Source organism: Manis javanica, chromosome X, assembly GCF_040802235.1.
Source record: "Manis javanica isolate MJ-LG chromosome X, MJ_LKY, whole genome shotgun sequence".
NCBI lineage: Eukaryota > Metazoa > Chordata > Mammalia > Pholidota > Manidae > Manis > Manis javanica.
Genome location: NC_133174.1, coordinates 47271787 through 47295232, shown reverse-complemented (window position 1 = coordinate 47295232; position 23446 = coordinate 47271787). Strand labels below are relative to the sequence as shown.

Here is a 23446-nt window from a genome sequence, read left to right as displayed (position 1 = left end):
GAAAAACTAAAGAAGGTCTAAATAAATGGAGGAATATACTTTGTTCATGAGCCAAAGATTCAGTATTGTTAAGATGTCAATTCTTCCTTCTCATAGATCTATATCAATGCAATCTCAAAGTCCCAGCAGACTCTTTTGTAGAAATAGACAAGCTGATTCTAAAATTCATATGGAAATCAAAACACTTACAGAGACAAAAAAAATTCTAAAAAAAGAACAACAGTGAAGGACTATCTGGTTTCAAATATTTTTATAAAGCTACAGTAATCAGAACACTGTGGTATTGGCATAAAGATAGACAAATACATCAGTGGAACAGAAGTTCCAGAAACAAACCTGCACATATATAGATAATAGATTTTTGACAAAAGCACAATGGCAATAAAATGGAGAAAGGATAGCCTTCTCAACACATACTGCTAGAACAACTGGGCAACTAAACACTTGAAAAAATAAAAACATGGATCCATACATTGTGCCATATACAAAATTAACCTGTAGACATGAATATAAAACCTAAAACCTAAAACTACAAAACTCATTAAAGGAAGCACAGGAGAAGACACTGTAATCTTATGTTAGGCAAAGATTCCTTCGATGTGATACCAAAAACATGATCCATAAAAGAATAAAATTATAAATTAAAATTCATCAAAATAAAAAATTTCTTCTCTTCAAAAGACACTTTAAGTCAACAAATAGTGCTGGAAAAACTGGATATCCACATGCAAAAGAATGAAATAGGATACTTATTTTACACCATATACAGAATTAACATAAAGAGCTAAAACTATAAAACTCTTTGAAGAAAACACAGGGGGAAAGTACCATGAAATTGGATTTGGCAGTAATTTCTTAGATATGACACCAAAAGCATAGGGAACAATAACAAAAAAAGAAACTACATCAAAATTTAAAATTGCATGAAAGGACACAATCAACTGAATGAAAAGGCAGTCTACAGAATGGGAGAAAACATTGCAAATTATATATCTGATAGGGGATTCATATGCAGAATATATAAAGAACTTCTACAATTCGTCAACAAAAAGACAACCCATTTAAATATGGGCAAAGAACACATACTCAAAGAAGATATACAGATGACCAATAAGCAGATGAAAAGATGTTCAACATCATTAATCACTAGAGAAGTGCAAAGCAAAACCACAAAGAAATATCACCTCACACCCATTAGAAAGACTACTATCAAAAAAAGAGAGAAAGAAAGAACAAGTGTTGATAAGGATGTGGAGAAACTAGAACCCTAGAGCACTATTGATGGGAATGTAAAATGGTGCAGAGCTACAGAAAACAGTATGACAGTTATTCAAAAAAATTAACAATAGAACCATATGATCCAGGAATTCTACTTCTGGTATGTACCCTTTGAATTGAAGACAGGGACTAAAAGAAATGTTTGTACACCCATGCTCAAAGCAGCGCTATTCATACCATACAAAATATGGTATATACAATGAAATATTATGCAGCCTTAAAAAGGAAGGAAATTGACACATTACAACATGGATGAACCTTGAAGACATTATGCTAAGTGAAATAAGTCAGTCACAAAAGGACAAATATTGCATGATCCCACTTATATGAGGTAGTCATATTTGACCAAGAGTAGTCAAATTTGAAGACACAAAGTAGAATGCTGGTTGCCAGAGAGCAGGTGGGGGGGGTGGATTAGTGTTTAGTGGGCAGTTTCAATTATGCAAGAGGAAAAGAGTTCTGAAGATGGATTATGGTGATTGTTGCACAACTAATGTATTTAATGCCACTGAACTGTAGACTTAAAAATGGTTAAGATGGTAAATTTTATGTTATTTGTATTTTACCACAATTTTCAAAAATTAAAAAAAATCGGTTAAAAGAGCTTTTTGCAATGAAAAGAACACACTTTTTAGAGAATGAAGAGGCAAGCCACACACTAGTGGGAAATGATACAAAGCATATATCTGATAAAGAACTTGTGCCATATATATATATGTAATTCTCAAAACTCAACAAAATAAACCAAAACACAAAATGTGTGAGAGATTTGAACACTCTGCCAAAGAAGATATATGAATGGCAATAAGCATATGAAAACATGCTCAAATCACTAGTCAGGAGGGAAACACAAATCAAAACCACAATGAGATACCGCTACATCCTACTAGAAAAGCTAACATCAAAAAGCGTACAATGACAAATGCTTGAAAGGCTGTGGAACAACTGAAACTTTCACACACTGATGGGAATGCCAAATGGTAGCTAATATAAGAAAACATTTAACAGTGCCTGAGAATGTTACCATATAGTCCATAGTCCAGCAATCCAACTCAAAGTATTTAGAGAAATGAAAACACAAAAAATTGCATGCAAATGTTTATAGCAGCTTTCTTTGTAATCACCCAAAACTGGGAACAACCCAGTGTCCCTTCATCTGGGGAATGGATAAACAGTGGTAGGTCCATACAGCGGAGTATGATTGAGAAACAAGGAACTACTGATAAACCCAGGAATGCAGGTGAATCTCAGATGTCTTATGCTTAATGAAAGAAGCCACTCTCAAAAGACTATATACTGTATAATTCCACTTATATGACATTCACCAAAAGACAAAACTAAATGGACAAAGAACAAATCAAGGTTGCGAGGAGTTAGGGGTAGGGAAGTTTTTACTACAAAGTAGCAAGAATTAATTTAACAGTGGAAAGCAGGGAGTAACGGAACTATTCTATATATACCTCAGCTGTGTTGTTACACAACTCCATGCATTTGTCAAAACTTACAGAACTGTATACCAGAGGGAATTTTATTATATGCAAATTTTAAAATAAAAATTTTTTAATCTATAGGCATAAAATAAGCCTACATGCTGTGATTCTTTTTACATGACACTCATGCTAAGCAAAATTATAAGGACAGAAAATAGATCAGTGGTTCCCAGGATCTGAAGGTAGGGGTAAGGGTTGTTTACAAAGGGGCCTGAGAGTTTTGGGAGTGATGCAACTATTCCATATCTTTACTGTGGTAGCACAGAACTTATACTATAAAGGGTGAACTTAACTGTATGTAATCTACACCTTAATTTTTTTTAAGGTAAGAGGGAAAAGACTCAAGAAACTTTTTAAAAAACTTGTGATATACTGTAAAATCTGGAGTCCCAAATTCTTATCCTGACATGACTACTTTGGTTCTGATTTGTGTCAAATTATGTACCAGTGCTGTTTCTTACTCAACTAGATACCTCTTATTTCTAGTACTTAGTTCCCAGTATCTCTTAGGAGTAATAGAAAATATCTTAAATGTTAAATGATAAAAAGCCATATACCTGTAACAGCCTTGGCTGTCTTGGCAATGTTTTACTGTAACACTATTATATACCAGGAGAGTGATAAGATAGTATAAAATAAGTTTGACCCCATTCAAGGAGACTCGGAGTGGAATTTTAGCAAGACCCAATTTTTTTAAAACCACAAAAAGAGAATGTATTTAAAGGGCCTGATAACAGAGGCTAGAACACAGTAGATACTTAATCGATGTTAAGGAGGCAGTATAATACAGAGGAAAGGGCCTGCATAAGGTTATAAAACCTAGGCTCCAATCCTGGCACCGATACTTAGTATGTCACCTTGGGTACATCCTGACAAATTTCCGAGCCTGTTAATCTTTCATATGGGGAGACTCATCCCTTATTGGTAGAGCTTTATTGAGGGTAAAAGGAGTTAGGTATAACAGGTTTCCAGGATTTGGTGCAGTTTGTACTCAAGAGGTACATAATTCTCTTCTTTGCCTGCCCCAGAATGCAGGAGTGGTCTGTACTTCCCTGCCAATCAGCCTGCATGGTTTCACTCTTAGGACATGACAAATTAATGGTGTGGCAGCATGTTAGGCAAGGCTTAGGTGTGGCCAGGGGCCCAAAGATAGTGTGGATGTTTGGGATACAGGGCAAAGACGGAAGCAATCTAACACCCACTCTCTACAAATGTGTTCTGCTTCAGGTAGACTGCGGTGAACTGAGGCCATAATGCATTAACCAAAGCACCTCTGGTAAAGTAAGATTGTGTTCCTGATGCCATCATCTACCCCAGTCCCTTTCTGAGGGCCCCTAACACTACACCAGCCCACTGCATGGGGTAAGCTGATGGGGTGGGCTCCCCTGAGGAGCTGGCTAATTACATTTTATTGCAGTATAATGACTTGCAGACACCAGAAAATGAATAGGCTAGTACATCCCAGATATGGCAGTGCTCTTGAGGTTGCAGCCTGTGAACAAATGGTACCAGAAACCTTTTGAATCATGGAATTCAAATGCTAGTGAAGGAGATGCAGTCACTCAAGGGCAGGCCCAGCCTGAATGCTTCATTCAGTTCAAGGGATTCCTCCAATTCAGTCTGCCCAGAAATTCCAAAAGGTGGAGTTTGCCCCTAAGGCACCTAGCCACCCTACCAACAGCTGCCTTATTTTCCCTTCATGCAAACTAGTGCTTACTATACTTCAGCACCATCCAGGCTTGTGTGTTATTTTTCTGTCCTATCCCCAGACCCTTCCAGAGACACAGAATGCTCACCACTCTTGCCCCTACTCCCACTGCCACTCAGGTAAGGATCTATGGACTTAGGTGGGAGGAAGATAAGTGGGCTGCAGAAATGCCTTGCTGCTATTATCTGTTGTGGACTGATAAAGAAATCATCATCCTCTCAGGGACCCCCAGGTCTGCCAGCAGCCTAGCCTCCAGTTGCATGTTTAACTGTCCAAGAGGGTTTTGTGAAGGGTTAGCACTCCCACCAGCCCAGCCTACAGAGTGGGGGATAAATTGTTAGCATCAGGGCTCTTCTGATAATTTCTTTTATTTCTCTTGTAAAACAGAGTAGGGGTTAAATATAGGGTACTGGGTTTGCCAGTTCCAGGGACTTGGAAGTCTTTTCCTGGAGAATGGAGGGAAGAGTGGGATGAGGGATGATGGGGGAAGGGTTTTTCTAATATGCAGGTGCCTCAGGGAGAAGCAAACCATTTTATTTCATCTATATTCTGCTATCCCACTTGAACTGGTGTTTGGAGAGGAGGGAGGTGAGATCAGTCATCAGCGTTGCCTGAGAGGTCGAGGACAGACATCATGGAATCAGACAGCTTGCTGGCGAGTTTATCTGCAGATGGAGATATACAAGCAGTCACTTGGTTGCTGGCTAGCCAACAGAAGGCCTGCAGGAGCTGGACTACACCTACCTTGGTCTGCACCAAACTCCCAAACGGGCTCACTTACCCCACAACATTAAACAAAAACAACTGGTGGACTCCCAGTAGCCACTATTTAGCCTCACAAGTAGACCCATTTGTCTCCCTGTGAAATGATCACCCCAACACAGCTTCTAACTCAGTGTCAGACTCACTGGCTTCAAGTACTTTTATCCCTTCTTCATATCAAAACAGCAATTTTCTTTACTGTGTTGAACTCAGCACTATGCCACTATCCTCAAAGATTTGACAGCAAAGAGGTAGCATGGCAGGAGGTGCTTTGAGCCTGAATGCTCACCTCCAATCCTCTATCCACACCCTACTATTTTTCAGGATCCCCCAAAAATCACTTCCCCCAGAAAGCCTTCTCTGATCACCCTTACACCACCATCTGGGTTAGGTTCACCAAGCTGGTTTGGGTTCCTTCACTGTGCTTTCTGGGTCTTCAGTGATTACTCTGTGTTGTCAGTGTCTGTTTTCTTGTCTCCTCCCCACTCCTGAATAAGACCAGGAATTCAAGGGCAATTCATCTCTGGGTTCCCAGGACTCAGTGTAGAACTAGGCCAAGAGTGAATGGTAATGAACACAGCCTAATTCAAAGAACAGGGCTTATGAAATCAATCCTAGGTTTGCATTTTGGCTCCATCAAATACTAGCTGTCTTACCTTGAGTGTGCCATTTAATGTCTCTGGTCCTGTTTCCTCACTTGCCAAATAAGGATAAGACCTTTGTAATGAGTTAGTGAAGATTAGTATAGCATAAGAACCTACAACAGGCCAGCTACACAGCAGACCACCATTAAAATGAAGGAAGAAGTTCTTTCATCGGTTGACATGAAAATATCCCTAATATATATTTAATGGAAAAATAATGTGACAAAATTACATATTCAATAGATCAGCACTGGTACAAAAAAAGAGAAAAAAGACTACATAGACTATTTGCCTATGTACCTATCTCAGGAATTAGATACAAGAAATTAACTGGTCACCTCTAGAGGGAACTCTGGATAACTAGGAGTTTAAGAGACAGCCTTTCCTTTTATACCTTTTTAATTTTGAGTGTATTGCCAACTGATCAAGTAAACATTAGACTGTAAGCTTCCTAATACATAGGAAGCAGCTATCTGATACACAGACTAGGCCAGTGGTTCTCATCCCCACAGGAGCAACATCAGCATCAACTGAGAACTGGTTGGAAACACAAATTCTCAGGCCCTACAGCCAAGCTACTCAATTAGAAACTCTGCAAGTAGGTACCAGAAATCTGTTTTAATAAACCCTCTAGGTGATTCTAGTATAAGCTAAACTTTGAGAGCCAGTGTGCTAGTAGGTAAGCTTCCTCACCCATTCCTGCCTGCTAAACCTGGGCTGGGGCTGGCCATACGGAGTTGCTCATTCAGGAGCTCCTAATCAAGGCCCCAGAGAAGCCCCTTTTGGAATACAAGGCGGTGATCATGTGCCCCCACCTGTACGCTTCTGCATCTTCTTCTTACTCTTCAGAGCAGATGCGAGAGCCTGGCCCTGGTACAGGGGGTCTGTCTCCATGATCCTCTGCAGCATTGGGCGGCGGTCCACAGGGCAAACGTCCACCATGTTGCTGTTCCTGGGGCGGTGGTCCACATTGCACTTAGCCCATCCCATCTGATGATGGTTCAGACTGGTGCAATACCCAGTGAGATCTCCAATCTGGGGAGAAAGAGGACAACCGTGAGGTCTGGGTCTCCCGAGTACCTCCAGAGATTTCTGCAAAGGAGGCAGGGACAGGCTTCAGTAAGAAAAGAGAGCCTGGAGCCATGCACAACTAAGCTCCACCTCTCAGCTGCAGTTTGCTCACCTGTCAAATGGGGGTGGACAATGGGTAGCTTGCATGGCTTTTACAAGAATAAAATGAAAAGGTACAGTTAGTTGATCAATAACAACAACTGGTATTACAATGATCTTTGTTCAAGTGACCCTTCAAGTCTTATTTCAATTTAATAAATATTTTCTGACACCTACTTTGTGCTGAGCTCTGTGTGAGAAAATGCTGGTGAAATGAGTCAGAAGCAGTCCCATCTTTAAGAAGCACCCAGGCTAAAGAGGATATAACCAACCATACCACAAGTCAGTGTGTTAAGTGTCTACCAGAAAGGTCCAGTGTAAATGACAGAAGTTGAGGAGATGGTAGTAGTCAACATATTTCTAATGGGATGATCATTCCTGATTGAACTCTAGAAAAGCAAAGAGCACACTTGGGCACTCAAAAGGGTGTCTGTTTGGCTGGAGTGGAAGATACACCTGGTTAATAAAAGCTAATACTGACAGAAAGCTCACTATGTGCCAGGTACCATTCTAAGCACACACGTGCGTGCACACACACACATACATATACATATATATGTGCACATATGCACACACACATGTATGTTTTACCTCATTTAATCCCTGCAACAATGCTATGACAAACAAGGCACCTAAGAGCACACAGCTGTAAGCAGTAGAATAAATTAGAACCTAAGCAGTCAGGCTTATATGTATGACTACCCATTACATTACAATGGGGAAAAGGCAAGGATACCACACTGTACAACTCTGGGGCTGCAGGGGGCACCATTCACAATATAGCACACCTAAATGGTATCTCCCAGAATTGTGCAATGGAGTGGCTGTGCTTAAGTCCCTGAAATAAAATGCTATATTCTAGGGCTCACTGAGAAATATTACTGGAGGATGGCTTGAAATACACAAGTTTACACTGATTTTCCTGTAAGTACCAGGGGAATCTTTCAAACTCTGTGAAGATGCAAATGGCAGGCCTCATCATCTCTTACAGAGTACAGGCAACAGTTTCCTTCCTGGACTCCCTGCTTCCACCCTGGCCCCTTTCTTTCTATACTGATTTTTACCCAAGAATGACAGTTATAATACACAAGTCTGACCATGTCACCTCCCTAAAGTTCTGGTAAGTGAGGAGTCCTTTCTTCCTAGCTTCCCCAAGATCTGCTTGTAATGGTGGGGGGGTACAGGTCTTTCACTCATTCCCTGTGGGCTCCCTGGGCACCTGGCAGAGTGCATTCTTTGCCAAGCAATGGCAGGTCCAAGGAGGGGGCAAGCTCTCTCAAGCATCTTTCCCAGCCTGGCTCCAGCCAGAGAATACATATCACTATCTAGCTATCCATTTGTTTATGTTGTAAATCTGGGTACCCATGATTCTTCCATCCCTCTAACTAGTATCCAGAATCCCAAAAACAGTCACCAAGCCCTGTGGCTTCTCCCTCCTAAATCCCTGAGAAGCAGTTGGCTTCTTTCTGCCCCTACCATTCCTATAACCCTAGTCTAAGCTTTCAAACCTCTCTCCTGGACATCTGACCCATGGTCTCTAGTAGCCCAATTTGACCACATCACCTACCCTTTCATGGCTGCCCAGCACCTACAGGATCAAGTTGATACAATGTGCTATGACTCCTGCAGGCCTTTTCAGCCTTTTCTACCAGTCGCCCCCATCTCTACCCTTTGGGAGGTCACAGTTCAGTGGGTTTCAGACACAGACATCTGCACTGTGATGGAAGATACACTAGGCTGAGGGTAGAGGCACAAGTTGGGAAAGCATGGATGTGAGGGACCAATTTATACTACTTGTGGATCAAGGATGTCTTCCTGGAGGCCTTGACACTTGTGCCACCTCTTGAGGGCTAAGGAATTCTCTGGCAGTGGTGGAAGTAGACCATGGGCAGGGGTTACAGCTATGCTCCTGCCAAGGCCCCAGAGGGTGAGAGCATGGTGTTTTGAGGAAATAACTAGTGTGGGGTGGCTTGGAGGTGGGGTGGAGGCAGGAAAAGATGAATATGAAGTCAGAACACAGAAGGCCATGAAGTTGATTTTAAGCTATGAGTAATAGGCTTAAACCATGTAATGCTTTTGAACCATGGAAGTCTGTCATTTTGGGGGGTCAGTGTTTTCATTTTGGTCTGTTTATTTAAAATATTTTTCTTTTTCTTTATAGTTTGACTAGGTAATATGTGTAACATGGTATAAAACTTAAAGGTACTGAATACAAAGAAGCTGAGGCACAGAGAGAAAAAAGGATCTCTAAGAATGAAAGAATATTGAGAGAACAGTGTTACCAATCCAAACGGAACAATATTCACATTATAGGGGTACCAGAAGAAAAAGAGAAAAAGGAATAGAAAGAGTCTTTGAGGAGGAAATTGCTGAAACCTTCCCCAAAGTGGGGAAGGAGATAGTCTCTCAGGCCATGGCGGTGCACAGATCTCCCAACACAAGGTACCCAAGGAAGACAACACCAAGACACATAGTAATTAAAATGGCAAAGATCAAGGATAAGTACAGACTATTAAAAGCAGCCAGGGAGAAAAATAAGATCACATACAAAGGAAAGCCCATCAGGCTATCATCAGTCTTCTCAGCAGGAACCTTACAGGCCATAAGGGAGTGGCATGATGTATTTAATGTAATGAAGCAGAAGGGCCTCGAACCAAGAATATTTTATCCAGCACGATTATTATTTAAATTTGGAGGGATTAAACAATTTCCAGATAAGCAAAAGCTGAGAGAATTTACCTCCCACAAACCATCTCTACACTGTATTTTGGAGGGACTGCTATAGATGGAAGTGTTCCTAAGGTTTAATAGCTGTCACCAGAGGTAATAAAACCACACTAAAGAAAGAACAATAATTAATTACTAAGCAAATGCAAAATTAAATCAACTATCCCCAAAGTCAATCAAGGGATAGACAAACAGTACAGAATATGATACCTGATATATAAAGAATGGAGAAGGAAGAAAAAAGAGGAGAAAAAAAGAACCTTTAGATTGTGTTTATAGTAGCATATTAAATGAGTTAAGTTAGACTCTTAGATAGTAAAGAAGTTAACCTTGAACCTTTGGTAACCATGAATCTAAAGCCTGCAATGGCAATAAGTACATAAATATTGATAATCACCCTAAATGTAAATGGACTGAAGGCACCAATCAAAAGACATAGTCACTGAATGAATAAAAAAAACAGGACTCGTCTATATGCTGCCTACAAGAGACTCACTTTAAACCCAAATGACATACACAGACTAAAAGGGAAGGGATGGAAAAGGTATTTCATGCAACTAATAGGGAGAAAAATGCAGGAGTTGCAGTACTTGTATCAGACAAAATAGACTTCAAAACAAAGAAAATCACAAGAGACAAAGAAGGACACTACATAATGATTAAGGGGTCAGTCCAACAAGATATAACCATTATAAAAATCTATGCGCCCAACACAGGAGCACCTACATATGTGAAACAAATACAAACAGAATTAAAAGGGGAAATAGAATGCAATACATTCATTCTATGAGACGTCAACACTCCACTCACTCTGAAGGACAGATCAACCAGACAGAAAATAAGTAAGGACACAGAGGCACTGAACAACACAGAGGCATTAGAACAGATGGACCTAACAGACATGCACAGGACTCTAGATCCAAAAGAGGCAGAATACACATTCTTCTCAGGTGCACATGGAACATTTTCAAGAATAGATCATATACTAGGCCACAAAAAGAGCCTTGGTAAATTTAAAAAGATTGGAATTGTACCAAACCAGTTTCTCAGACCACAAACATATGAAGCTAGAAATAAATTACTCAAAGAAAATGAAATATCCCACAAACACATGGAGACTCCACAACATGCTCCTAAATAACCAATGGATCAATGACCAAATAAAAAAAGAGATTAAGCAATATATGGGGCAAATGACAACAATAATTCAACACCGCAAAATCTGTGTGATGCAGTGAAAGCTGTGCTATGAGAAAAGTATATGGCAATACAGGCCTACCTCAGGAAAAAAGAACAATCCCATACAAACACTCTAAACTCACAATTAATGAAAATAGAGAAAGAACAAATGAGGCCCAAGTCAGTAGAAGGAGGGATATAATAAAGATTAGAGCAAAACTAAATAAAATTGAGATGAATAAAACAATAGAAAGAATCAATGAAAGCAGGAGCTGGTTCTTTGAGAAAATAAACAAAATAGATAAAACCCTAGCCAGACTTATCAAGAAAAAAAGAAAGTCTACACACATAAAGAGAATCAGAAATGAGAAAGGAAAAATCACTACTGGTACTAAGAATTATTAGAGAATACTATGAAAAATTATATGGCAACAAACTGGATAACCTAGAAGAAATGGACAACTTTCTAGAAAAATACAACCATCCAAGGCTGACCCAGAAAGAAACAGAAAACCTGAACAGACCAATTACCAGCAATGAAACTGAATTGGTAATTAAAAAACTACCTAAGAACAAAAGCCATGGACCAGATGGCTTCACCACTGAATTTTATCAAACATTTAGTGAAGACCTAATATCCATGATCTCTAAGGGTTTCCAACGAGTAGAAGAAGAGGGAATACTTCCAAACTCATTCTATGAGGCCAGCATCACTCTAACAGCAAAACCAGGCAAAGACACCCCAAAAAAAGAAAATGTAACAGACCAATATCCCTGATGAACATAGATGCAAAAATACTCAACAAAATATTAGCAAACCAAATTCAAAAATACATCAAGAGGATCATACACCATGATCAAGCAGGATTCATCTCAGGGATGCAAGGATGGTACACCATTCGAAAAGATCATTCATCAAGATCATCCACCTCATCAACAAAAAGAAGGACAAAAACCACATGATCATCTCCATAGATGCTGAAAAAGCATTTGACAAAATTTAACATCCATTCATGATGAAAACTCTCAACAAAATGGGTATAGAGGGCAAGCACCTCAACATAATAAAGGCCACATATGACAAACGACAGCCAACATCATACTTAACAGTGAGAAGCTGAAAGCTTTTCCTTTAAGATTGAGAACAAGACAAGGATGCCCACTCTCCCCACTTCTATTCAACATAGTACTGAGAGTCCTAGCCACAGCAATCAGACAACACAAAGAAATAAAAGGCATCCAGAATGGCAAGGAAGAAGTTAAACTGTCCCTGTTTGCAGATGACATGATATTGTATATAAAAAATCTAAAGAATCTACTCCAAAACTACTAGATCTAATACCTGAATTCAGCAAAGCTACAGGATACAAAATTAATACATAGCAATCTGCTGCATTCCTATACACTAACAATGAACTAGAAGAAAGAGAAATCAGGAAAACAATTCCATTAACAATTGTATCAAAAAGAATAAAATACCTAGGAATAAATCTAACCAAGGAAGTGAAAGACTTATACTCTGAAAACTACAAGACAGTCATGAGAGAAATTAAGGATACCAATAAATGGAAACACATCCCATGCTCATGGATAGGAAGAATTAATATTGTCAAAATGGCCATCCTGCCTAAAGCAATCTACAGATTCAATACAATTCTTATCAAAATACCAACAGCATTCTTCAATGAACTAGAGCAAATAGTTCTAAAATTCCTATGGAACCACAAAAGACCCCGAATAGCCAAAGCAATCCTGAAAAGGAAGAATAAAGCACGGGGGATCTTGCTTCCCAACTTCAGGCTCTACTACAAAGCCACAGTAATCAAGACAATTTGGTACTGGCACAAGAACAGGCCGATAGACCAGTGGAATAGATGAGAGAGCCCAGATATAAACCCAAATATATATGGTCAATTAATACACGATAAAGGAGCCATGGACAATGGGGAAATGACAGCCTCTTCAACAACTGGTGTTGGCAAAACTGGACAGCTACATGTAAGAGAATGAAACTGGATTATTGTTTAACTCCATACACAAAAGTAAACTCGAAATGGATCAAAGACCTGAATGTAAGTCATGAAACCATAAAACTCTAAGAAGACAACAAAGGCAAAAATCTCCTAAATATAAACATCAGCAACTTCTTCCTGAACACATCTCCTCAAGCAAGGGCAACAAAAGCAAAAATGAACACATGGGACTACATCAAATTAAAAGTTTCTGTAAGGCAAAGGACACTAGCAACAGAACAAAAAGGCATCCTACAGTATGAGAGAACATATTTGTAAATGACATATCTGACAAGAGGTTAACATCCAAAATAAATAAAGAACTCATATGCCCCAACACCCAAAAAGCAAATAACCTGATTAAAAAATGGGCAGAGGATATGAACAGACAATTCTCCAAAGAAGAAATTCAGATGGCCAACGGGCACACGAAAAGATGTTCCACATCACTAATCATCAGGGAAATGTGAATTAAAACCACAATGAGATATCACCTCACACCAGTAACGATGGACAGCATCAGAAAGACTAAGAACAACAAATGCTGGCAAGGATGTGGAGAAAGAGGAACCCTCCTACACTGCTGGTGGGAATGTAAGTTAGTTCAACCATTGTGGAAAGCTGTATGGAGGTTCCTCAAAAAACTCAAAATAGAGATACCATTTGACCCACTCCTAGGAATTTACCCTAAGAATGCAGCAGCCCAGTTTGAAAAAGACATGCACCCCTATGTTTATCACGACACTATTTACAATAGCTAAGAGATGGAAGCAACCTAAGTGTCCATCAGTAGATGAATGGATAAAGAAGATGTGGTACATATACACAATGGAATATTTTTCAGCTATAAGAAAACAAAACCTACCATTTGCAACAACATGGATGGAGCTGGAGGATATTATGCTCAGTGAAATCAGCCAGGCAGAGAAAGAAAAGTGCACAATGATTTCCCTCATTTGTGGAGTATAACAACAAAGCAAAACTGAAGGAACAAAATAGCAGCAGACTCACAGACTCCAAGAAGGGACTAGTGGTTACCAAAAGGGAGGGGTGTGGGAGGGCAGGTCAGGAGGGAGGGAGATGGGGATTGAGGGGTATTATGTTTAGTACACATGGTGTGGGGGATCACGGGGAAAACAGTGTAGCACAGAGAAGGCAAACAGTGAATCTGTGGCATCTTACTACACTAATGGACAGTGACTGCATTGGGGTAGGGGTGTGGACTTGATAATATGGGTAAATGTAGTAACTGCATTGTTTTTTCATGTGAAACCTTCATAAGAGTGTATATCAATAACACCTTAATAAAAAATATATAAAAAAAAGAAAGGTACTAAAGAGCATATGATGAAAAAGTAACTTCTGTCTTGCTTCTGTCTCTCAGCCACCTTGTGTCCTTCACTTGGAGATAGTCACTATCAGTTGACTTGAGTGTCCTTTCAAAGCTATTCCATCTTTATACATATACATATATACACATAAGCAGATAGAGACCTATTTTAATTCAAATAGTAGCATGATATTCATATTCTGCATTTTGCTTATTTCACTTCATCTTGTAGATTGTTCCACATGATTACTTCAAGAACTGTCCTTTATTTTTGACGGCTACAGAATATCTGGAAGGGTATAAAGAAGGAGGATAGGTACCTTATACACGGTGGTTTTATTTTCCATGGCATCTGCTATTTTCACCATCGGAGAATGGAGCCACTTGATATCCATTTCATGTGGGTCCATGTCACTCAACAGCTCATCAGATTCTCCAGTGGCCAAGCCTTTAACACAACCAAACCACTGTCAGGGCCCAGACTGCTTCCTGCTGCCAGCCCCCTGGTCAGGCCTCAGTGGGTATGTGAATGCTGCCAAGGAGAGCTAGGAGGGAAGCTTCTTTCATTCCTGCTGGGAGGCCACATGACAAAAGATTAAAGGCATGAGTTTTACAGTGGGCACTCGCCTCCTAGGAGTGGTCTTGGAGCCTCAGCTTCCTCTCTGGAAAATGAGAATGCGACAGACCTGACAGGACTTCTGTGAGTCACAGCAGAGGAAGCCTGAAATGCACTGGCTTGAGATGCTGTTCTAAATAAGAGCCACTGGGATTCTCTACCCAGAACCAGGCCTCTCTCCCCCTCCCTCTGGCCCCTTGCCTGGAGCTGGTTGTCAATGCAAACCAATAATGGGTCCATTCATTGACCTAGGCCCCCAATACCCTCACATCTGCTTCTAAACTGCCTCCATCCCTTTCCCTAGGCCTCTAATCCCTACTCACTCTTCAAGATCCAACACCAGGGCCAACTCCTCTAGGAAACTCTCACCATTAACCTCTCCCTCTTCTAAATCCCCCAGACCTCAATCTTTTGCCCAAGTACATTGTTAGTGACAGAGCCCCTCTTCCCCTCACATGCAGCCAGGATCAAGCAGCATCATAAGAACACAAGCTCCAGTTTCTCCCAACTACCCACTTGGATGAAAAGAAAAGTCCAGAAAGGGGACTGACTTGCCCAAAGCATCATGGGGAATAAACTCTGAGGCATGCAAGTACTCCTGTCCTCATTTGTAATCAAAGGACACTAAAAGGGCTGAAGAAGGAAAGCTACAAGCCCTCAAAAGAAACACAGAAACTAGAAGCCAGGAGAGCCTGGGCTTTCTCCATGACCCCACAGTGTCCACAGACAGGCCCAAAGTGCACTGACACCTTTCTTTGGTGGGGTAGAGAAGGAAAAAGAAGCCATAAGCCAGAGTTGCAAACAGTAGCAGCTGAAGACAACAAACTACCTAAAGGAGTTTCTGAAAGCCACACCTCTGTACACCCACAAATAATTGTCTTAGTAACACCTAAAATTCACAAAGCAAGTACTAAACCTAGGCATGGCTCTACATGTTTTTACATACAAAATAAGTCTTTATGACTATTTTATCAGGTAGGTGCTATTACCCCATTTTACAGATGATGTCATGGAGATATGGAGAAGTTAACTTGTGAAGCATCACACACATAACAAGAAACAAAACTTGGATTTGAACCCCGGCAGTTCATTCTTTTAACCAGTTAGCTCCTGTGAAGCACAGAGAATCTTCAACAAAAGGGCAGAAGAGCTAGTTTGAACAGCACCTCTCCCTGCCACTGACTACACACCATTCAGCAAATATCACCTTTCCTTGACTCAGATGCCTCAACTGCCAATGGGTGTGAGAATGAAAATCTAGAAATGGACATGCAATGACTGAGGCAAAGCCTAGGGCAGCATGACAGAAGGAGTTTTGGAGGAGTGACTCAGTCCACTCCAGGACCCAAGAGACAAGGAAAGGGAGTTGCATTTCCTGAGCACCTCGGAGTATACTCAGCACTTTGTTGATTTTTCTCCTATATACTAAGCCCACAACCACCTCCCATGGCCCATAGAGTTCTCTACCTTTTGGGAGATGACATTAGGCTTACAACAAGTTAAACAACTTTCCCAAGCCAGAGTAGGGGGAGGTCAGATGTGGGATTTTTTGTCAGGTGTGTGTGGCTCCACTAGGGCAAGACAAAGTGTCGAGCAAGCCAGTCCACTTGCCCCCACTTACATTCCATGGTATCTTCATTAGCTTGCTCAGTATCCTCAATGTCGAAGACCTCAGTCATCTCCTTTACAATCTCAGCACTGAGATGGGTGGGCAGAGTGTGGGTGGCTGGTGGGAGTGTATAGAAGCTGATCTTCCCACTGCATCAGGACGTTGGGATGAAATTGGTGGTGATGTCATTAAGAGAGCAAATGACCAATCAAAGTGAGGATGAGTTTTCAAGTCGGAAACAGTGAGGAACAAGAAAACCCAGACAGTGCCTTCTGGACAGTAAGAGGTTGAGTTACTGTGTAATTATGGGCCGTAAATTCCCAAGTGGGACATGACCTGGCACCCTGACCTTCCCATGTCCTAGGACCCAGGAAGTCAGGCTTCCCTGCCACTGCAATGAACACAGAGGAGTCCCTTTGTGGAACGTGACTCCCAGCAGGCCTCACCCTTAGCCCTAGTCCCCTCCTCACCTCACCCAATCAGCCAGAACAGCTTTGGCTGCCTGCTCCTGACCGTACATGCCTCCCTTCTTCTTCTTCCCCAAGCGGTGGGCCACTGCAGTCAGAAAGTGCTCTGTGGTCTGGAACCGAGACACACCATAATAGCTGGAAATCTGGGGGAGGAAGAAAAGCAATCAGGAGGAAGAATGAAGGGCCCTTGGGGTAGAGTAGGGCATGAGCAACAGCCCTGCACACCTCCTCCAGGTTGCAGCGCTGCAGGATGGTCTCCACTGGGGTCACAGGGTCCGCCAGCTTCTGCACATGGATGCAGTTGCGCAGGATGGTGCCCACCTCCGAGTTGGGTCCAGGAACAATGCCTGGGGCATCCAGCAGCCTGATGAACTTATCCAAGTAGACCTCCTGCATGAATCTGGGGAGAGGACACTGATGAGCCTGGAAGTCTGGCATACTCTAGACTATAGGCAAACAGCTGGGAGAAGGGGTGAGTGGCGGAGAGCGTACAGAATGAAGGCGGAGAAATGTGAGGCCAGGAGCTCTGGGGCTCTATAGACCTGTGACTGATTCTAGTCCAGCCTCTGCCACTGGGGATTGAGTTGCAGGACCAGGGGCAAACTTCTGACTCTCTGAGACTCAACTGCTTCATCTAGGAAGTGGAGCTGCTTATTCGTAGTCCAAACTTGCTTGGCTATTCAAAGACTTCAAGTGGGGAGGCACCCAGCTGAGCATCTGGCCCAAACCTAGGCTGTGCCATGTCAATGAAGGCATTTATTGAGACTTCCTGGCAAGAATTGGAGGCGATGCAACATAAGGAAAGGGGCAGGAGCTGAAGGCATGGAAGTTGGGGGTATGGCGGGGTCAAAGAGCTGCAGAGTGTAGGTGTAGGTAGGTGCTTACTTGGTGACCCCAGGAACGGCCCCCACACTGCAGGCACGGCTGCGCTTCAGGCTATTGATCAGGCTGCTCTTCCCAACATTGGGAAGGCCTACAAAGGAGAAGCAGATGGCTCACTGCAGGAAGGTCTCTCAGGAACATCTGGGCTAACCTGTATGTGGGTGGGCCAGACAGGGGCAGTGACCAGGCCACAGGGAAGCCAAAAACAGAGCCTGGCCTCTTATCTTCCCACCCCAGGCTCTGACCAAGCCCCAACATGGCTTTTCTATCCCTCTCCTCCATTTGTGGGCATACTGGGTAGACGTTTCCCTCTCTCTATATATGAAACTCACCTCCCACCTACAACCAGCCTGGGAAAGGTACTCAATGCAAGGCTTCTGTGACATGATCCAACAAAGGGTAGACATTGGAAAGTATCTGTGAAACAGAGCACCATCTGTCCTACTGTATAATTCACCAGTGGGTGGTTGGGGGGAGGTTAGGCAGCATATCATCTCCAGATGTCAGTCTCTCTGAGAAGCTGCCCGCCGGTCATGTGTGTTGTTCTGTTTGGTTACCTGTGAGCACCTCTCAGCCTGTGGATGTCTTTATGTTTCTCCCTCACCAGGCCTCTCATTCTCCTCATTCCCTTGTACCTTATGCTAGAATTTACCTGTGTCCTCTCTCACAAATGTGCCAGTGCATGTGCCCCTCACGTGGGGAAATCTCTGTACATCTCTGTGTGTCTTGGTTTTCCTTATTTTAAATATCATTGCTTTTTCTCCTGCTTAGGTCTTTTTCTCTCATATCTTTCTCTGTGTATCTCTGTATCTAAGTACCTCTTTCTCTGACAGTTTTTCTCTATGTCTTTCACTCAGACCATTGTCCTTTCTGATCCTCCCCACCCCAATCTGCCTCTTTGTAACCCCCCTCTATGCCTACTTTTCTTAGTCTCTATGTGTTCCTTCTCTTTGTGGGCTTATGACCCTCTGGATGTGTTTCACTGTACGTCTTTTACTCTCTCCCTGTCTGTGCCTCCCTCTCTCTCTTTGTCCCTATTTCTCTCTCTATGCACATGTCCATCTCATCATAAGAACATATGTGTATTTGCTTCTGTGACTCTTGGTGCTCAACTATGTCTGAGAGTCAAGTGTATCTGGGCACATGAGTCTCTCTCTGGCTGTATTAGTTTGGGGAGAGCAGAGCTGGGGTGACTGTGTGGGAAGGGCTTGGTCTTCATGTGGTTTGCCTCTGGGTTAGTACATTTCTCCACATGTATGGATCTGTACACATGTGATCCATGCATGTGTGTAGGTCTGTATGTGTTCCTCTCTGTTCCTGCCATTATGTGCATCTCTCTCTGACTCTGTCTATTCCTATTTAACTCTCTCATTCTTTCTTTGGTTTTACATGTCTGTCTCTGTATACATAGGGTATCTCTCGCCCTTTCATGTCTCTCTCTGCAGGTCTCTGTGCACATTTCTATGTCCTTTTTGGTATTTCTTTGTGATCCTATCTCCTTCTCTCTGCATGACTTTGTACTTTAAATCTGTCTTCCCTTTCCACTCACCAATCCTGCCATTTGGCTTCCTAGTTGTTCTTCTATGTCTGTTCAGGTATGTGTAACTGTACCTTTTTCTCAGTGTCTAGCTCTCCCTTCAATGTTTTCTCTCTTGGTTTCACTTCCTCTCCCTGATGGTCTATCTCTGCCTCTCTCAATTTCCATATTCCCTTCCCACCATCCTTTCCTTGGTGCCCTGGGTTCCAGACAGGCCTAGGTTTAAACCTCAGCGCTGCTTTGTCTAACACAAGGTTAAGTCCCACAAGTTCCTTTCCCTTCTCTGGGTGTCAGTGTTCTTACCTGAAAAAGGGAGACACTCACTCCTCCCTCCCACAGCTCTAATAGGATGAGATGGTGCCAACTCCAGGCCCAGTCCCACACATTTGGCCCATGGTTCTAACACATGGTGGTGATTCTGAATATGCCTTCCCACGTCCACCAATCCAAATTGCAAATCACAAAACCCTTCCTAAACTGCACCTCTCTTCCCCAAAAAGGTAACACAAAGTTCCCAGAATCCTCTTCCCCAATGAAGCCCCTACCCAAGGAAGGAGCCTGGGCCCCATGACCTCCCTACATGCCTTACCCACGACGCCCACACGGATATGGGTATGCACTTCACCAAGGCGGCAATAGTTCCCCAGAACCCTCATGAGGTTTTCAGCTCCAAAGCAGGCTTTGCTTTTCAACAGTGACTCAGAAGCCTGCTCCACTGGCACACTGCAACGATTCTGGAAAATGAGGGGTATTATACAGAAGCATTAGTTAGGAGATGTGGGCTGAGCCCAGATTTCCAACTTTCAGGGCTGCCTCCCCTTGTTCACTGAGATCCCAGCCAGATGTACAGGGCTTCTTACACAAGCCCCAAACACCTGCCATTTCCCTGCTCCCACAAGGCCTGTTTTTCCACTGTCTTTGCATCTCCAGTTTCCTGTCCCTGCCTCTGCCCAGACACACCTCTCTCACCTCATTCGGCAGGGTCAGGATGGCATTCTGGCCTCTAGACAGGCCAGGTCTAAGTTCTAACTCTGCCTCTCACAAGTACATGCAAGTCAAATCTGCTTCCCTTCTCTGGGCCCCAGTGCCCTAGCCTACATGACAGGGACACCGACCCTCCCTGCCTATGGAAGGAAGAGAGAGTGCCTGGTCCACAGCCTATCTTCCCTTGATTCCTCACACAGGACAAGGCCATTTCAGTTTCCATCTCCTTACTCCTGATGCCACCTCCTCTGCCTAGAATACCCTTCCATCTCTTTCTCTTTCTTTATGCACCACAGCATTGCAAAATAGGAATTAACCTAAATAGCCATGATTAAGAAACAGGTGAAGGAGATATATCCTTAAGGGGAAATACAAATGAAAGAGCTTTTAGAAAAGGATGCTTACCACATTTTTGACATCAGAAAGGCCAAAAAATTATAAATGAGATACCAGGTTTCTCCCAGATGAGTAAACATTAAAATGTTTAATCATATCAAATGGTAGTAAGAGTGTAGGGAAACACACCCTCACACACATTCATCTATCACACTGGTGAGAAGATAAACTGGTATAGCCATGGGGCAGGGGTGGCAATTTGTCAGCGTAAATGTAAACCACATAAAGCCTATGACCTAGCATGCCACTTCTCAGTGCCCAACTCACACAAACACCTGCCCACCAGCCAAGACGACATGCAAGGGTGTGTATTGAAGTACTGATTATAATGATAAAAAATCTGGAAACCAATTTTATTTAGCATCAAAAAGGTAGCTCTCCAAGAAAAAAAGAAAAGTAAACCTTAGGATGACACATCTGGTAACTCCCACTCTCTTCTCCCTCCCCAACCTGCGTGTGTGTGTGTGTGTGTGTGTGTGTGCACGCATGTGTGTATATATACATATAAAGGAGTGAAATAACTCCTCCCACATACACAGACACGCAATATAGAAAGGAATGAAACAAAATTAATATTAAGAAGTCATCCAGTAAAGCAAAAAAGCTCAAAGTTGAAGACCCAGTTCAATTAGCAAAGGGCTAGAGGCCCTGGTCAAAGCCATGATCCCCCAACCCTGGCTACAGGCTACCTAGAGTTTGTTATGACCCTGGCCCCAGCTTACCAGGTTTTTAACCTGATGCTGGGTGCTCGCCTTGAAAGCCACAGTCGGCAGTTCATTCCGAAGGTAATCCAGCCACTTTTCAATAACCTCCTTAGGGACCAAGTCTGGGGAAAACAGGAACAGACAGGACTGGTAAGGAGAACATCACCACAATGGCTCACTCCAGAGACATATTCTTCCACACCCAAAGCTAGACTCACCTCCTGCCAACAAGATATCTCCCTGGACCTGCCAGTCCCTGTCCAGTTCCCACATTAGAGTTAGAAATGACAGTCCAGTCTAAGGGACCAGTTGGCCCTCCCTGAGAGGAACTCTGCTCCCTTGAAGAAAACAGGTAACTAGCTGTTTGGCCCCAGATACCTTCCTTCCAAGCCAGGATGCCCATAGTGTCAGAGACTTTCCAAAGATTGGGTTTCCCCTCCCCTCTCTGGATCATTCTAGGTTGGGGCAAATGTCAAAAATAACTCTGACAAGAAGGGCTACCATTTGTGAAATACTGACCATGCATATAACAAGCACTTTATCATTAATTCTCACAACAACCCTATGAGGTTGGGATGAGCCCAAATAGGCTCGAGGGACATGGACTCATCCAAGATCCCAGAGAAAACAGAGAGCACAACTGGGATAAAACCCAAACCTGAGTAACTGATAAGCTCATATGCTCTTTTGTCTAGTTTTTGGATTCCAGAGGAAACATGAACTTTCCAGCATTAGCCAGTTACAGATTGCCTCAAAATGGCAAAAATAGGGAAATAAACGGCAGACAGGCTTGGACTCCATTCCCAATTTCTGCAGCACTGGGTATGGGTGTCAATGTGTGTATGTCCTTAGATGAGTGACCTTCTCTCTGATTCCTAACTTTAAAAACTAGAACAAGAGTATCTACTTCACACAACTGTTATGAATGCTACTGAGTTGCCAGTTCTCAGGGTCTGGCCCAATCTAGTCTTTCAAGAAGGCCTGGACTCTACCCTATCCAATACCCACCAATCTTGTTCAAGACAAGGACCAGCTTCTTGTTGCCTTCTGTCCGCAGGACAGCCTCCTCCATTTGGAAGCAGCGACAGCCCAATGGGTCCCTAGCATCCAGGACTTCTAGAATCACATCAGAATATTCCACCACCTGCAAGGCAGAGGACATGGGAATGAAGGCAGGGAAAAGACTGGGTAGTAGTCACATAGGCCCATGAAAGCAAAGGTCTCCATCTCAGGAAAAAGAGAAATGGAGAGGAGATGGGACTGGACTGGTGCCCTCCCTAAAGGGCCTTAAGAAATGGGCCCCCATACCTTATGGAACTCCTTGTAATAAGCCTTCCTTGTGGCCTCATCATCCAACTGAGGAAACATGTTTAATTCCTGCAAAACTTCCTCCTAAATAGGAAACAAAAGAGAATGGTACAGGGGAGGAAAGAAAACAACCCAGGGCTTTGGAAACGATGGGAAGCTGGGGGAGCCATGTGAGTTCCAGCCTGCCAAAGAGTAGCTTTGACCAACCAACAAAGCCAGGAACTGGAAGAAGAATAAATATACCTACATGGTGCATGTGCCTATGTGTTAAGTGTGTGTTTGAGTACCAGAGGCCTGAGTGTGCATCTTGGGGTGCAAAGGAGGAGTTTGAGGAGGTACATGTGAAAAAAACAATTTATGGGGGACATGGGCTGATGGGGGCAAAATATGTACCTTATGTTAGAAAAGGGCCTTTGAGTTGGAAAGTGCATATTCTGTTAGATGTGAACATATGCCAAAAGGGCAATATGCAGTCCTAGAAGCAAGATAACATGCCTTCACGTATACTCCTCCCTCAAACCTCCCCTCATACTCTCTCCCCATGTCTCCCAGTCCTCTGTCTCCCTGTCCCCACTCCCAATCCCTAGTCTTTGGGTTCTAGGATTGTCCAGTCACAATTAAGGCTCAAAATGGCCCCTTA

At 42.7% G+C, this 23446-nt stretch overlaps 1 protein-coding gene across 8 annotated transcripts in view; it reads right to left on the bottom strand.

Annotated features, from left to right (window-relative positions):
- Window positions 1–4826: 4826 nt before the first annotated feature.
- The window catches only part of GNL3L (G protein nucleolar 3 like), a 26813-nt gene continuing 8193 nt past the window's right edge, over window positions 4827–23446 (bottom strand). For 7 of the 8 annotated variants that reach the window (XM_017654104.3, XM_017654102.3, XM_017654106.3 and 4 more), the window contains 11 exons: window positions 22807–22890; window positions 22507–22642; window positions 21517–21620; window positions 20004–20148; window positions 17881–17968; window positions 17221–17395; window positions 16996–17138; window positions 16538–16674; window positions 14621–14748; window positions 6698–6917; window positions 4827–5141 (listed from right to left, as the gene is read on the bottom strand). In XM_017654104.3, the coding sequence (XP_017509593.2) occupies window positions 5071–5141; window positions 6698–6917; window positions 14621–14748; window positions 16538–16674; window positions 16996–17138; window positions 17221–17395; window positions 17881–17968; window positions 20004–20148; window positions 21517–21620; window positions 22507–22642; window positions 22807–22890 (1431 nt within the window). In that variant the 3' untranslated portion in view covers window positions 4827–5070. Of the gene's footprint in view, window positions 5142–5894; window positions 5956–6697; window positions 6918–14620; window positions 14749–16537; window positions 16675–16995; window positions 17139–17220; window positions 17396–17880; window positions 17969–20003; window positions 20149–21516; window positions 21621–22506; window positions 22643–22806; window positions 22891–23446 lie in introns of all 8 variants that reach the window. The other variant, XM_017654107.3, reaches the window with a different exon arrangement.